The sequence below is a fragment of the Equus przewalskii genome, chromosome X, assembly GCF_037783145.1.
Source record: "Equus przewalskii isolate Varuska chromosome X, EquPr2, whole genome shotgun sequence".
Lineage (NCBI taxonomy): Eukaryota > Metazoa > Chordata > Mammalia > Perissodactyla > Equidae > Equus > Equus przewalskii.
The window spans coordinates 4,485,070-4,499,868 of record NC_091863.1 but is presented as its reverse complement, the minus strand read 5'-3'; the positions used below and the strand labels follow the sequence as shown (position 1 = coordinate 4,499,868).

Below are 14,799 nucleotides of genomic sequence, written 5' to 3'. Positions count from 1 at the left end.
TAGCTATAGAATTATAGAATGATTAAATTATAGAGCAGACACTGTATAAAAGTTAAAAGGGATTCATGTTTTAAAAGGGTGGAAACAGAATTCTAGCTCTAAGTTTTTGGAAAATAAGTCTGGAATTGTAATACTTGGGCCTCCAACTAATCAGGACAAATGGTAATTGGACCTTAAAAATATTTCCCATCGGGGCCAGCCCCGTGGCCAAGTAGTTAAGTTTGTGCATTCCGTTTCGGTGGCCCAGGGTTTCACAGGTTTGGATCCTGGGTGTGGACCTAGCACCGCTCATCAAGCCATGCTGAGGCAGCGCCCCACATAGAGGAACTAGAAGGACCTGCAACTGGAATATACAAGTATGTACTGGGGTGCTTTGGGGAGAAGAAGAAGAAGAAGAAAAAAAGGATTGGCAACAGATGTTAGCTTAGGGCCAATCTTCAAAAAAAACCCCAAAACATTTCCCATCAATTCCAGTTTACTGGTACCAGTGAAGTGCCGGTAGGCCAGCTCTCTCTGAGGGAGGGATGAAGCCCAGATTGCAGTATGTGCCAACTGCTGTGGTAGAAACACTCCTAGCATGGCTGAGTTCAGGTTAGCAAGCGCTTAACCACAAGCTGGCGAGATTCCTGACCAATCATCAACCTGCTCCAGCACACTGTGCCTGTTACTAAATTCCTCTTTTCTTTTATAATAAAGTATTTTGAGGTCAGGTGGCAACGCTCTCATCCCTAAGAGTTATGGAAAGTGTCCCACGATGTAGTGAGGTGATTACTGACAATCTCCTACCAAGGTGGACCTGAGATGATCTAAGCAGATTCATCCAACAAGTCCTAGTTTCCTTTCCGTTTTCCTCAGTTGACAGGTAACTCCATACGGACGAGAGTCACGCTTTCCTTACGCATCTCTGCATTCCCAGCCCATCACACAGCTCGCAGCACATAATGGTCTAAGATGGAAGCACAAACATTGTGCCCCAAATTAACCTCTTTGTCAGTCCCCCAGGGCAGGGAATTTGGTCTGCTTTGCTCACTGGATGCCCATCCTAGCACAGCAGGTGCCAAATAGTAGGTGCTCAATAAATATTTGCAGAATAAAGGAATAGATGAGATACTGAATAAGCAACCCGGAAGTCATGTGTGATAGCCAAGACAGCAAGCATCGATAGCCAACCATCAGCAACCAGGTCACTGAGTTTCAGATATAACCTGAAAACTAAATGAGTTGATTCATAAAATCCATGGTTTACTGAGACCCTTTAGCTAGATGAGTGATTCCAGCACTGAAATCCTGTGGTTCCTCCTCTTTTGTTGCCGGTTCAAGGCAAAAGGTTTTAAGGGATTGTATAAGAGGAAATGTCACTTGTGTCTGCCTAAGAACAAGTTTTATCTCAGGGACAGCTGCCTATCAGAAACTGGGTCTTGTTTTTCTCACTTAGTCTATTTTCTGTCTCTTCCTGTCCCTTTTCTCTTTACTCCCCCACATAACATGTTTCTCCAGCCCCTGATCCAATATGCTCCTTCCGGCTTCTCTAACTGGGGGTTTGGCTTTATTTAAATGCAATTTTGCAAGGTTCAGGACATGATATCATACTTCTTTAAACACCCGAGTCACAGAACTTTGTTCTTTACAGTTTCCGTAGGCTCCGTACGAAAAGAAGTGGGGAGGAGCAGAGCTCTCACGCTAGATGGCTCAGACCTTAACTCTGTCAATTAATCTAAAAAAGAAAGAGTTTTCCTATGGGGATTTGGCATTAGAGACACATTGATGAGAAAGGTAAACAGATTCCTTCCAGGTCTAGAATCCTAGGCCCATGTTTGTGTCATATTCATTTTCCAGAAAATATTGCAAGGAAGCTGCCCAGATTTAAAGTAGAAACTTTGAAGGGTAAACCTGGTGTGATTTCTGTGGCTAATGGAAGGTTTGTAATTTTCCTCTTTAAAAATAATGGAGAGGCTGCTCTTTAAATGATGAGTCTTTGGTAGATTGGCAGGGTGAGTAGAGTGAGGAGAGGGATGCATTGAAAACTAGTACAAGACTCAACTCTGCGTTTAAGAATGAGCTATCAGCTGGGAGGTTACTAGATGTCCTGGGAGAGCGTAGCCTCCAGGAGCAGAACCCCAAAGCACAACAGAGAAAAGGGCAGTCTCACTTCACCTCTGAAGAGTGAACTGAAAGGTGGACCTAAACATCCGCCTCTGGCATATATAATACTTATAAAAACAGTGGCTGGATTTCCATAGACTCCTGGGCATCTTAATAATATGAACATTACGGTAATTCTAAGTTCAAATATATGCAAAAAAATATCTGAAACCTATCACTACACTTTGTATTATCACTTGGTCCCGTTTGTTCCCTTATGCTTGTTAGAAATACAATTCTAAAACTGGTATTGAAAACCCAAATTAGATCCTGTTACTGATAGAGCACACAATTTAAAGAGATGGTATGGGAAATATGATAACATCAAAGCACTTGAACTTTGTTTTAAAGATCTAAATCTAGCACATATACGTGATCTGTGACAAAATCCAGATGGATGAGTCACGCCCCGCCATCTTTGAGGCTGGGGAGAGAAAGGAGGGTAAACATCTAAAGGCGGTTCAGCACCACAGCGCAAAGCCATGGGAATGCTGGAAGTGCTTTGAGAGCAGGCAGCGGGGGGAGGGTGGGGGCAGCGTTTCAGTGGGGTTTTGGGGGCACTGACAATCGTTATTCAGGAAAGAAAAGAAGAAACGCCCTTCCAGGCAGAGGAAGCTGCAAGCACAAGCTAGCCATGCACAGAGCAGAGAGGCTGTTTGGCTGAAACTCAGAGTGAAACTCAGAGAGATGAGCCAGGAGATGAAGCTGGGTGGCTGCTGCGGCATGAAGGAAGGGGCCGCAGGGCCCTGCTGAGAACCTGAGCTTCTCTGCTGGGAAGGAGGAGCCATCACTGGAGTAAGGCTGGTGAATGCCAAGGTCCAATGATGTCCCACCTGGACAATCATGGCACCAGAAGGAATAAGAGAAAACAGGAAGAGGAGGAAGCCTTCAAAGCAAAGCACAGTGGCACGTAGGCATCTCTTGGCTTCTGTAGAGCAAAGCCCTCTTGCAATTTCATCTACTCACATGGCACTGATTGCACAAAGTACTAGAAGTGTGGAAAGGTCCGTTTACTCACTGTTCCGTGGGTGCCAGCGCACAGCATTTAGGTAGAAGTTGCAGTAATGGAAGAGAAACTCATGATCCGAGCGTTGGCTTTTCCCCTGAAGCAGGGGCATCAGGTCACGTCCATCAATGATCCTGTGGGATAAATCAGGTGGGCATCAGCTGGTGAATGGCCACTGTGTCCTTGGGCTAAAATGCCCCGAATTCTGAGCTGTCCTTCCAGCAAAGGAGAGCATGATAGAGCCACACAGTCATAGTTAAGTAAGCAACACAAAGAACACTAACTGTCCCCTGTTGGGTGCCATATGCAGCGCAGCGAGGCCAGCTCTGCTCACTCATGGACTCGTTTAATCTTCCAAGCAGCACCATGAGTTGGGACCATTCTCATCCCACGACAATGAGATGAGGAAATGGAGGCCAGAAAGCCTAAGTGACTTATCCAAGGTCATGTGACTAGTAAGAGCCGACAGGACTGAAACCCAGCTGCTTGGGCATCTATGCTCTCAACCGCTCTCCCCACTGCTTCTCCTAAACCCAATTTTCTGCCTATTGTCTTGCCAAAGGGCAAGCTTTAATTATGAACCATAGCTCTATTGAAAATAAGAATATCTGACAATTTGGGTTAAAAAAATAATATATAGTATAGGGCAACTTGAAGTGGATAGACTCCAATGAAAGTGAATTTCTAAACCAGAATGAATTAATTTATAAATAATAATGATGGTGATATTAAACACCTGGGAATGGATTGTTCCCAAATGTAAATATCTCTCTTAATACTTGGGATTTAGCTAGGCCAAGAAGGGCAACTTTCCAGATGGCAAACAATAGCTATATACAATTGGTGGTAAACAAAATAAAATTATTTGCATTGTAAATAAAGGAAAAAGCCCCAAATTTTGTTTTGAGTTAAACATATATTAACAGTGACTAGAGGAATGAAAGTCACTGATACATTAGGCCACTGCCATCGAAACAAGAGGCAGAGAGCTGCTTTGAAAGAGGTAGGTTATTTAACTGGAGGATTTTCTTTCTCTGATTAAAAGCTCTCCATCCCTGTCATCCTCTGTTATAAGGAATATAGAAACGTGAAGTTGAACTTGGTTATATAATTTGGGTAAGCGTTCCCGAGAGGTCTGCATCCCTTAGATTTTTTTGTGGTTTATTTTGGTGTCACTAAAAACCCTGTAATGTAATTATAGCCTCGTTGCTTAGCACTTCTCTGGCCTCAACCCTTGTTATTAATCATGCGATCCGCAGAAGTCTATGGACTGAAAATATTCTATTATCATAAGTTAAAAATAAGAACAAAAGATGGACTTGGCTCACTTCCCAAGCCTGCATTCCCGTTCAACATGGGAGGAAGAGAAAGAAACAAGGTAGAGAGATGGTTCTAGTCAGAAGCAGCATGTTCTCTGAAACACTATTTCGATCCTGAAATGACAGTTCTCATGCCTCGTTCCTTTGAAATTCCTTTCAAGAAATTCTCAGTCCTTAAGAAAATGAGATCCTGAATAGGGTGGGTAAAAAAGGAAGGGACGAGAGGGCAAGCGTGCAGGTCTGAGTATCTGAGCGCGAAGAGCTGCCAGTGGTAACAAATGACCTGCCGGTGGGAGATGGGACAGAGTTCCCATCCCTCTCCACCACCTCCACATGCAGAGGCCTTTCCCTGGCCGCTCCAGGGCCAGAATGAATCTCCATTTTTTGGACACAATCTCTACCTTTATTTCTCGAAGCCATTTTTCATCATAAGCCAACAAGATTCAACACTTGATTTAAGAACACAGGAGCTGAAAATGCTTTCTTCAGATCAGTATTTCATAACTTAACCAGGTCATGATAATATGAAGGGGGATTTAATTAAAAAAATGACTCCACATCTCACAATTTTTTTCTTACTTAAAGGCAAAACAGTAAGTTTGTTTTTTAGAGGAGGGAAGCAAAGTCTATTCTGCAAACTTCTTTTTCCTCAAATGCAGAGATAGATCTCAGGTTTTTTTTTTATATCCTACATCTAACATGCTCTTTCCTAGAAGCCAGCAATAAATCACTCTGCTAGGGAAAGCGAGCGTTTCACAGTGCTGCAGAAATATGGGCTGTCAAAAAGAGGCTCATTTCTGCCATGAAAAACTGAAAGTGACCCTATTGAGCTAAACTTTTAAAGGGTGTCTAAGCTATCAAAATATTTGGGATTGTTTTAAACAACATGTGCAAATCACAGCTAACGATAGCAATAAGCCGGAGATGGCACAATTGTCTTGACATTGCTAGGAAAGAAATGTTTCCATTACATCGTGATTTGTGGAAGAGGGGCCCATGCACTTTCAACCGACACAAAGCATCGCTCTTTTCTACGGGAGTCATCTAACTGGCCTTTTCTGCAAACGAATTCAAGTTTGCGTAGCAAGTTTGCAGCCACTGCTACAAAATTGGATGAGTTCTCTGGTAGTGTCTGCTTGATTCTGAAAAATGTGTTCCTTTGAGATTGTTTTTAATTTGGAAAGTGAGAATATTCTCTTTGGGTTCTTGATTCATGACAAGGGTAGCAATATTAACAATTCATTTCCAAGGAGCTTCGTTTTTGAATTTCAGGGTAAATTCAATAGCATGGGGACAGCTTTCACATAATTGAAAAGAGCATGTTTTGGGGACCTTCCCTGGGCTACAGCGACCTCATTCTTCCATGAATGTGCTGTCTCTCTCTCAGCTCTGAGCAATTGAACCATCTAGCTGTCACGTCCTTTGCACTTGCTTTGCCTGGCCAACTCTGGGGCAGATTTGGGGATCACAGGAGAAGGGAAAGTTTTCTGGGGGGAGGGGACACAGAAAGGAAGGTTTTGGCGACTGACACAGAGGTTAATTTGGGGCACAATGTTTGTGACTTACCTGTGCACTATTCAAAATAAAGTGATTTTTTCTCAACGTAGGAAGTAATAGGAGAGGAAACATTTTTAGAAGAAAGTAGGTATATCTTTAACAAACTAAAGGGAATCTCAAGTATCCAGAAAGTTATTTTTATAGTTAAAAAGAATGTTTCCTTTCCTAAACATTAAACAGTCTGCCATATTTGAATATAAAGCAAGAACAGTTATAAGTGGTTGGAGGTACATGAGAGTTTTACCTTTTATTCTGCAAAACGAAGGTGAACTACATACAGCTCACCGACTATTTTATTGTAGTGACAGAGTGAAGTGGTTGCCTAGCTATACGTCAGCAAAATTTACTGGGAGAACTAAGTCACTTCCCTCATCTTCATTAGACAAAAGTGATATCAAGCATTAAAGTATTGATTTCTTTTCCTAACTTGGAAAAAAAAAAAGGAATCAAATTTAATTTTAATTATGGAATAGGAGTCTTAAATATTTCACCTCTAAAAGTTGATTCTCATGAATGTCAGCCTCCCTTTCCTTCCCTCCCAGCTGCATAGTCTATGGCCAGAATTGAGATGTTTTCCAAAGGTCTAACCAACTATGGCATTTTGCAATCCTTTATTACCAACATTAAGAAGGAGCATGGTCATAGACTTAGCATGGAAATATTCTATCTGCTTGCAAAGATGAGACTGACAGGAAGGATTTTCACTTTAATGAGTTAATACATTTAGGTATTATATTTTTCTTCTATGTAAGGCCCTGTTGCCTAGATTTTCTGTCACAAAAAAAGGTTGCCCTCCATTTATTTCCAGAATCAGCTTATTTGGTGACACAGGGGGAATAATTTTTCTGAATATGCCTGGGGTGATGGCCACCAAAAGTTCTTTTAATAAACCATGTCACAGAATGCAAATGAACTGCTTTAGTATGTATGAAGGAAAAATGCACTGCGGAGAGGAATCTCATAGGCACACCACGGGGTCGAATTAGAGAACTATTCTCACAGCAGTGCTGAGTCTCTGCAAAGTGAAAATCTCTTATGTGTACCCTGGCCTACCGCTCTTTTTACCTAAGTAGAAACTGCAACAAAGGGCTTCTCATCTTCCACCAAGCTTTGATTGGTCAGGAAAGGCACCCACCAGGCACAAAATGCTTCTTGAGCATTACAAGGTTACACTTGAAGGCCAGGGGTCTTCTGACCGGAAATCCTCTCATTCTGACAAAGCATGTAGAAAGAAGCGAGGACACCTCGTTAAGTGCTCCTCAAACAGCTTGGGTCCAACCCTCTGAGTTTATTCTCTTGAAAAAGATCAATGCAATATTGCTCAAGCAAAAAATCGAGAAAGCTGATTTCCATCAATTTAGTGGGAAAGAATTGAGGATATTTTCTTTTCTTTTTTTTTTTTTATTCACTGGTTTCTAGTATATTCACAGAGTTGTGCAACCATCACCACAACAAATTTTAGAACATTTTCATTGCTCCAAAGGAAACCCCATACCCATTAGCAGTCACTCCCCATTCTCCCCTGCCCTCAGCCCCTGGAAACCACTAATCTACTGTCTCTATGGATTTACCTGTTCTGGACACTTCATATAAATGGAATCATACAGTATGTGTTCTTTTGTGACTGACGTCTTTCACAGTATAATGTTTTCACGGTTCATCCATGTTGTAGCATGGATCCTTACTTCATCTCTTTCAATGGCTGAGTAACACCCCATTGGATGGATAGACCATATTTCGTTTATCCATTCATTAGCTGATGGACATTTGGGTTGTTTCCACTTTTTGGCTATTATGAATAATGCTGTATGAACATTCCTGAACAAGATTCTGTGTGGACATGTTTTCATTTCTCTTGGGTATATACCTGAGAGCAGACTTGCTGAGTCAGTGGTAACTTTGTGTTTAACCTTTGAGCCTCATCTGCTTTTGACCCTGACCAGTTCTTCTCCTTCAGCTTCCAGGATTTCCCATCTCTGGCTGGGAGGATATTTTCTAAAGAGCAGATAGCTGTGCATCAAATTTGTAGATGAATATAGATATGAGGATATTATCCAGATGCTTTTATTGAAAAATGTTGATGAGGTTCTACATTAAAACAACATTTTCTGTAAAAGAGCAATAATAAGCTTTCGAGCTGCAATTCTCAATCTCAGCACTACTGATGTATTGGGCTGGATCATTTCTTTGCTGTGGGGGCCGTCTTGTGCCTTGTAGAATGTTTAGCAGCATCCCTGGACTCCACCCACTAGATGCCAGTAGCATCCTGAGTCAAGACAATCAAAAATGTCTCCAGATATGGATAAATGGCCCCTGGGAGGAATAGTCACCCTGGGTGAGAATCATTGCTTTAGATGTTCAAAGTCTCCAGGGCAGATACATAAAGATGCTTTCTGGACTTGGTTGGTAATGCCATTTAAGTAAGATATTGTGCAATACCTTTATTCCCATGAGGGGATTGGAAGCAGATTTCTGTTTTATTATCTGTGCTGTCTTTAGGATGCTGATGGCATTTTACAGGGCCTTGGACCTCAACCCAGAGACAATATGATTGGGTTGACTTAGGTCAACAAGCATAACAAAGAATCCTCAATATTGAGAATGGGTTCTACTGAAGCCTCTGGCTCACACACAAAATATCTGGGTCTGCCTAAGAGGGTGGCTGCTTCCTTCTTCAGTGGGCATGTACAAGAAAAACAGAGTGACCTCCATCAGCCTCAGACTGGGGTGGGTAGGAAGTGCCGGCAGCAAGGTTTCCCTTATGGATTTTCCCCGTTGCCTCTGAACTTCTTCCTTCCCTTGTCTTTCTCCAGTTGGATGGAAACTCATTTAAAGATATTGTGAAAGCAAAGAGTGGTGATGATTTTAATGTTATAAGCCACGAGAGAAGAATGTAATTAATGAAATTACCTGAACATTTTGTGTAAGCTACTTAAGGAAATGTTAAGCTTTATTCCAAGGGTAAGAACCAGGGCCAATGAGTAGATAGTAAGGAGTGAGAGCTTTGGCTTTACATAAGAAAAGACCTTTTATGAGTTACTGCTGACAAGTTTTCTGTCTGTCACCAAGGCAGAAAAAGAGTAATTTGACTAGAGTAGATCTTAAAAGTCCCCTTCAGTCCTCAAATTTTACGATTCTAGGATCCTGGATGAATATTAAATGTGGAGAGGAAAGAACTGTACTTTGTAGATCTTACCTCTCAATATGGCCGGTCAAACAAAAATGGTAAATATTCATGCATTCTCTAAGCTGCACTTCACATGCACTAATGCTTTTCATCCTCATGTTGACCCTGTAAGGTTAGTGCTGTTACTGAATCCAATTTTCAGACAAGGAACCAAGGCCCAGTAAGTTACGCACTTAGCTAGCAGTGAAGCCAAGATCTGAGCCCAAGCAGTACAGCTCTGGATCTCTGCTCTTATCCACAGGACCAGCTACTCTCAAAGTGTGGTCCAGAGACCCGTGGGGATCCCTGACACCCTCTCAGGAGGTCTACGAGGTCAAAACTATTTTCACAGTAATACACAATGTTCTTTGCCTTTTGGACTATGACTCTTTCAGGAGCGTACAGTGGACTCTCCCAGTGGCTACATGGCAGGTGATGACATCATCACTCTGTCAGCCAATGGAGTTGTACTTGGGTGCTCTTGTGCTTTAAATTTTTTTTCAGGTGTAATTGCTAACACGATAACCATTAATAGATATAACTCACATAAACAAAATGTCTTTGGATTCCTCAATCATTGAGGAGTGTACCTGGATCTTGAGACCACAAAATTTGAGAACAGCTGAACTCTACACTGCCGCCTTTTGCGTTTGTGTGTTTGTGTGTGTGTGTGTGTGTGTGTGTGTGTGTGTTTGGGGGGAAAGGTATACCTAAAGAAGAAATTTGAAAAGAGTAAGGAAAATCATAAACAATGAAACGAGCTTGACACAATGGAGGTGAGCATCTATCCATGAACTCAGCTCTGGCTGAGCTGCAGTTTCCTCTCTGGCTTCCTGTTTCCTCTTCATTCCGCTGGCAGCTGAATTTAAACAAGATTTGCAGCCCGCCTGCGTGACATTAGCCTGGCCTGCCACCAAACTAATGAAAACAATTAATCAGCGTGCTTCACTTAAAACTCTTCAGATTGGTAATAACACTTAAGAAGAAACCATTGGCAATGTCATATGAAGTTGTATTTAAATTTAAGAGAAAGACATTTCATTTAGGACTTTCATTTGGAAAACACGCTGGGAAATAGGGCCCTTAACTGGGAAACCAGCTGCCTTTCTCGCTGCTGCAGCAAAGAGCTGCCGAGTGGGGCCAAAGGGAAAGCTATGGGATTAAAACGTGGGGGGGGGGTGAGAGGAGCATTTGCTCAGCTGCCCTTTGGCACACCGATGATGGGCACAGACAGGAAGGAGGATCAGCAGATACCGAAAGAGAAAGCCTCAATTAAAGACCATCCATCCACATCATGCCTCAGGGTTTACCTCCCACTGGGATAACAGGATTGACGGCAGGTGAGGGGGTTACTTAGGCAGATCCACCACTTAAGGCCCATAACTGCACACAGATTATAAGTCCAGCTGGAGGTAGCATGCCATCATACAGGCAAACCAGAACATACTTGCCTGCAAAATCTGAACGAGACAATACCAAGTACCTCTGAGTCACAGTACCTGTCTTCAGGCAGAGGTGATCCCGCAAGTTTGGCCACAGTAGGAAATATGTCCATGTTGCTCGTTGGCTCGTCAATCTCCAGCCCAGCCGGTATCACTCCCGGCCAACGAAGAATGCCTGGAACCCGGATACCTCCTTCCCAGTTGTTTGCTTTCCCCCCTAAAATGCCAAAGGAAACCCACAGAGAGATTTGTAAGTCTTTTTCAATGCTCAGATTAGGGCTCACTTTAATGCTCCATGTGAGCTGGCCAGTATGGAAGAACCAAGTGCTCTAATGACATGGATTCAATGAGAATTTCATGAGCAAGACAGTATATGTTGTGGTGAAAAAATATATATGAGATGGTCACTACTATCAAGGCCAGCATTGCCTGGTGGTCATAATTGATGACTATAATCAGGGAGACTAAAATCTCAGAGCAATAAAGGACTCAAATCAATGACTTTGGAGTCAGAGAATTCAAATTCCATAGGTACTTTCTACCAGCTATGGTAGGCAAAATGATGGTGCCACAAAATGTCGAGGTCTAAACCCCCAAAACCTTATGTGGCAAAAGAGGAGATGATCTTAGATTATCTGAGTGGGTCCAATGTAATCACATGGATCCTTATAAAGGACAGAGAGAGGCAGGAGAGTGGGAATCAGAGAAGCAGGGATTGTAGTCAGAGAGAAAGATGAGAAGATGCTACACGGATGGCTCTGAAGATGAAGAAAGGTGCCCCAAGTCCAGGAAAACAGGTGGCCTCTAGACACTGGAAAAGGCCAAGAAACAGATTCTCCCCTAGAGTCTCCAGAAAGGACCGCAGCTCTGCTGACACCTTGATTTTAGCTCAAGTGGACCCATTTTGGACATCTGAACTCCAGAACTATAAGACAATCAATTTTTGTTGTTTTGAGAGTCACCAAATTTGTGGTAATTTGTTATAGCAGCCACAGGAAACGAAAACACCAGTTCCATGCCCTTGGGCAAATGGATCAAGCATTCTGTGCCCCACATTCCCAACATGAAAGGCATGAGTATTACCTGGGATTATGACCCCGAGCACCAAGTCTAGTGCCTGGAAGAGAGGAAGAGCACCAGAAACGGCCATTGTCATCATTGCTACTGGTTTATTACTGGGAGAGCTCCTACTGTTTAGTTGAGAAAAAGAGCTTTGTACCTAGGAGGTGACTTGAATATAACTAAATAGAGCAAGAAAGGGGTACTAGGAGGGGTTGGAGGGTGAGCTGGGAGTGGGTCACAATGTCAAGAGGCACATCACAGAAGATGCTCACCAAGGCCTCTAACTAATGGGCCTTGGGGGACCGAGACAGCAGCATGCCGGCCTAGGGCTCAGAGAGGCCAGTCTGGAGTCCCTGAAACCATGCAGTTAGCATATGGATGGATGGAAAAACAGACACACTGTTTCCCCCGAAGTAGTTCCCCTTGAGTTTACAAAAAGCTGAGCATAGAGCTGAAGACCACGGGAGTAATCACCTCAGGGAGTGGGCTGGGAGGAAGGAGAGAGCTGAAGTTTGGCTACTTGCAAACACATTTTCAACCACCAATTGGTATGAAGAATTAAAAATAAAGAGTTAAAATAAATGAAGAAAGTGGAAAGAGAGTACTGATTCATAGCAGGGACATAAGGCGTGGTTCACAGTGGACGTAAATGGCATTTAAATTTAAAAAATGAATTACTGAAGACAGAGGTTTAAGGGATCTTGAAGGAAACCATTTCTTAATGCTAGTTTCTGACTGTCGTAGACTGAATTCTGGCGATTGTAGACTGAATTCTTCTTATAGGCATAATCTTTAAACTGCAGGCACTCCTATATTTCATATGAACAGACACTTGAGGGAAAATTCACATAAAAATTCATATGATAGTTTGTAGTTTCTATGGTGGCCTCCCAGGAAAGTTAAAATTCTTCCACTTTCTTCATCTTCTCAACACGATCTTAAGGTAATTATCTCACAAATACTATTCTTGCTTCACAAATATCACATCCAAGAAATGGGAAGTTTATATAATTTCCCACAGTTTATTCAAGCTGTCAGTAGCAGAGCAAGCTGTAGGAAAAAATCTCAACACGTGAATTACCGCCTGCTTATCCTTGTACTGCATTAAGCTCGTAGGATATTCACCAGCTTATTCTTCTACTGGATCAAGCTCATAGAATGTTCACCTGCTTATCCTTCTACTGCATCAAGCTCACAGAATGTTCACCTGCTTATGCTTCTACTGGATCAAGCTCACAGAATGTTCACCTGCTTATGCTTCTACTGGATCAAGCTCACAGAATGTTCACCTGCTTATGCTTCTACTGGATCAAACTCGTGGAACATTCACCTGTTTATCCTTCTTCTAGATCAAGCTCACAGAATGTTCATCTGCTTATCCTTGTACTGCATTAAGCTCATAGAATGTTTACCAGCTTATCCTCCTACTAGATCAAGTTCATAGAATGTCCACCTGCTTACCCTTCTGCTAGATCAAGCTCACAGCATTTCTCCCTGCTTATCCTTCTACTGGATCAAGCTCAGAGACTGTTCACCAGCTTATCCTTCTACTAGATCAAGCTCATAGTATTTCCATCTGCTTATCCTTCTAGTGGATCAAACTCACAGAATGTTCACCTGCTTACCCTTCTACTAGATCAGGCTCACAGTATTTTCACTCTGAATTTAACAACAACAAAATAAGTGGTCGCTAGCTAGCATAAAAGGGCTATTTTAATTAACGGCTAGTGTATATACTTATTGCCCTACTGGTTAAAATGAAATAGAATGAATAAATGGGAAAGTAGACCAAAATACTAATATAATGAAAAGGCAGGCTGTAAAAGTTTATCTTCTGGATGCAATGTGGCATCGTGAATTGGACCCTGAAACAGAAAAAGGACATTAGTGGAAAATCTATAGTTCAGTTAATAGTGATGTACCAAGGTTAAGTTCTTGACAAATACATCATGGTTATGCAGAAAGTTAACATTTGGGGAAGCTGGGGGACGGGAATACAGGAATTCTCTTTACTATCCTTGTAATTCTCCTGTCAATCTAAACTGATTCCAAAATAAAAATTTCACTAATACACAGATATAGATGATAGAGATAGAGATATAAATGCACGTGTGTCTCCCCAGTTGACTAACTGCTCTGCATTCTCTAGGTCAAAGTAGAGATAACAATGTGAACTACCTCACAGGGTTGTATAAGGATCATTTCTCATGGCTAAATTGAACTGATAACCTACTATGTAACATGGACTATGATATGCATCTCATCCTATTAAATCCGTACATTACCCCATGATGATGCTACTATCTCTCTCCATTTTATAGATGCAAAATCTGATGGACCGTGCTATGCGTTTCATCCCATTACATCCTCATGTCTACCTCATGAAGGTGCTACTGTCACTCTCCATTTTATAGATGCAACATCTGAGGCTGAGAGAAGTTGCGTACTGAAGGTCACTCATCTAGTAAGTGGTGGAGTGCAGATAACAATCCAGCTTTGTCTGCGAATCTGAACAATCCCTCAATACCATTTGATCTCCGCAGCAAGACAATTGGTGTTGACTTGTCCGTTTAGTGCCAGAAGAGGATCACAGGTAGGCTGGATTGAGAAACTCACGATGACTAACCTAAACTGTAGAATTAAGAAGGACTGTGACACTGAACTCCCGAGGAGTTAATAGGTATATCATCTTTAAGGCAAAAGACAAGGGCCCACCAGGTGAAAGTAGGGGGCACACCTGGCTGCAAACCCACATGAGAGAGGGTGGGTGAGAAGTGTGTGGTTAAAGAGTAGAGAGCGGTTTCCATATCTTGGCAATTGTGAGTAATGTTGCAATGAACACAGGGGTGCAGATACCTCTTTGAGATTCTGACTTCATTTCCTTTGGCTATATACCCAGAAGTGGAATTGCTGGATCATATGGTAGTTCTATTTTTAATTTTTTGAGGAACTTCCATTCTGTTTCCTATAGTGGTTGCACTAATTTACATTCCCACTGACAGTGCACAAGGGTTCCCTTGTCTCCATATCCTCTCCAACAGCTGTTATCTTTTGTCACAATAGCCAAGATATAGAAACAATCTAAATGTCCATAAATGGATGAAT

The 14,799-nt window shown here is 42.1% G+C and overlaps 1 protein-coding gene across 6 annotated transcripts in view; it reads right to left on the bottom strand.

Moving 5' to 3' along the window:
• Nucleotides 1-14,799, bottom strand: part of STS (steroid sulfatase) — a 183,628-nt gene that overhangs the window by 23,768 nt on the left and 145,061 nt on the right. For all 6 annotated transcript variants that reach the window (XM_070605434.1, XM_070605438.1, XM_070605436.1 and 3 more), the window contains exons 9-10: nt 10,690-10,849; nt 3,161-3,282 (exon numbers count right to left, since the gene is read on the bottom strand). In XM_070605434.1, coding sequence (XP_070461535.1) covers nt 3,161-3,282; nt 10,690-10,849 — 282 coding nt within the window. The remainder of the gene's footprint in view (nt 1-3,160; nt 3,283-10,689; nt 10,850-14,799) is intronic.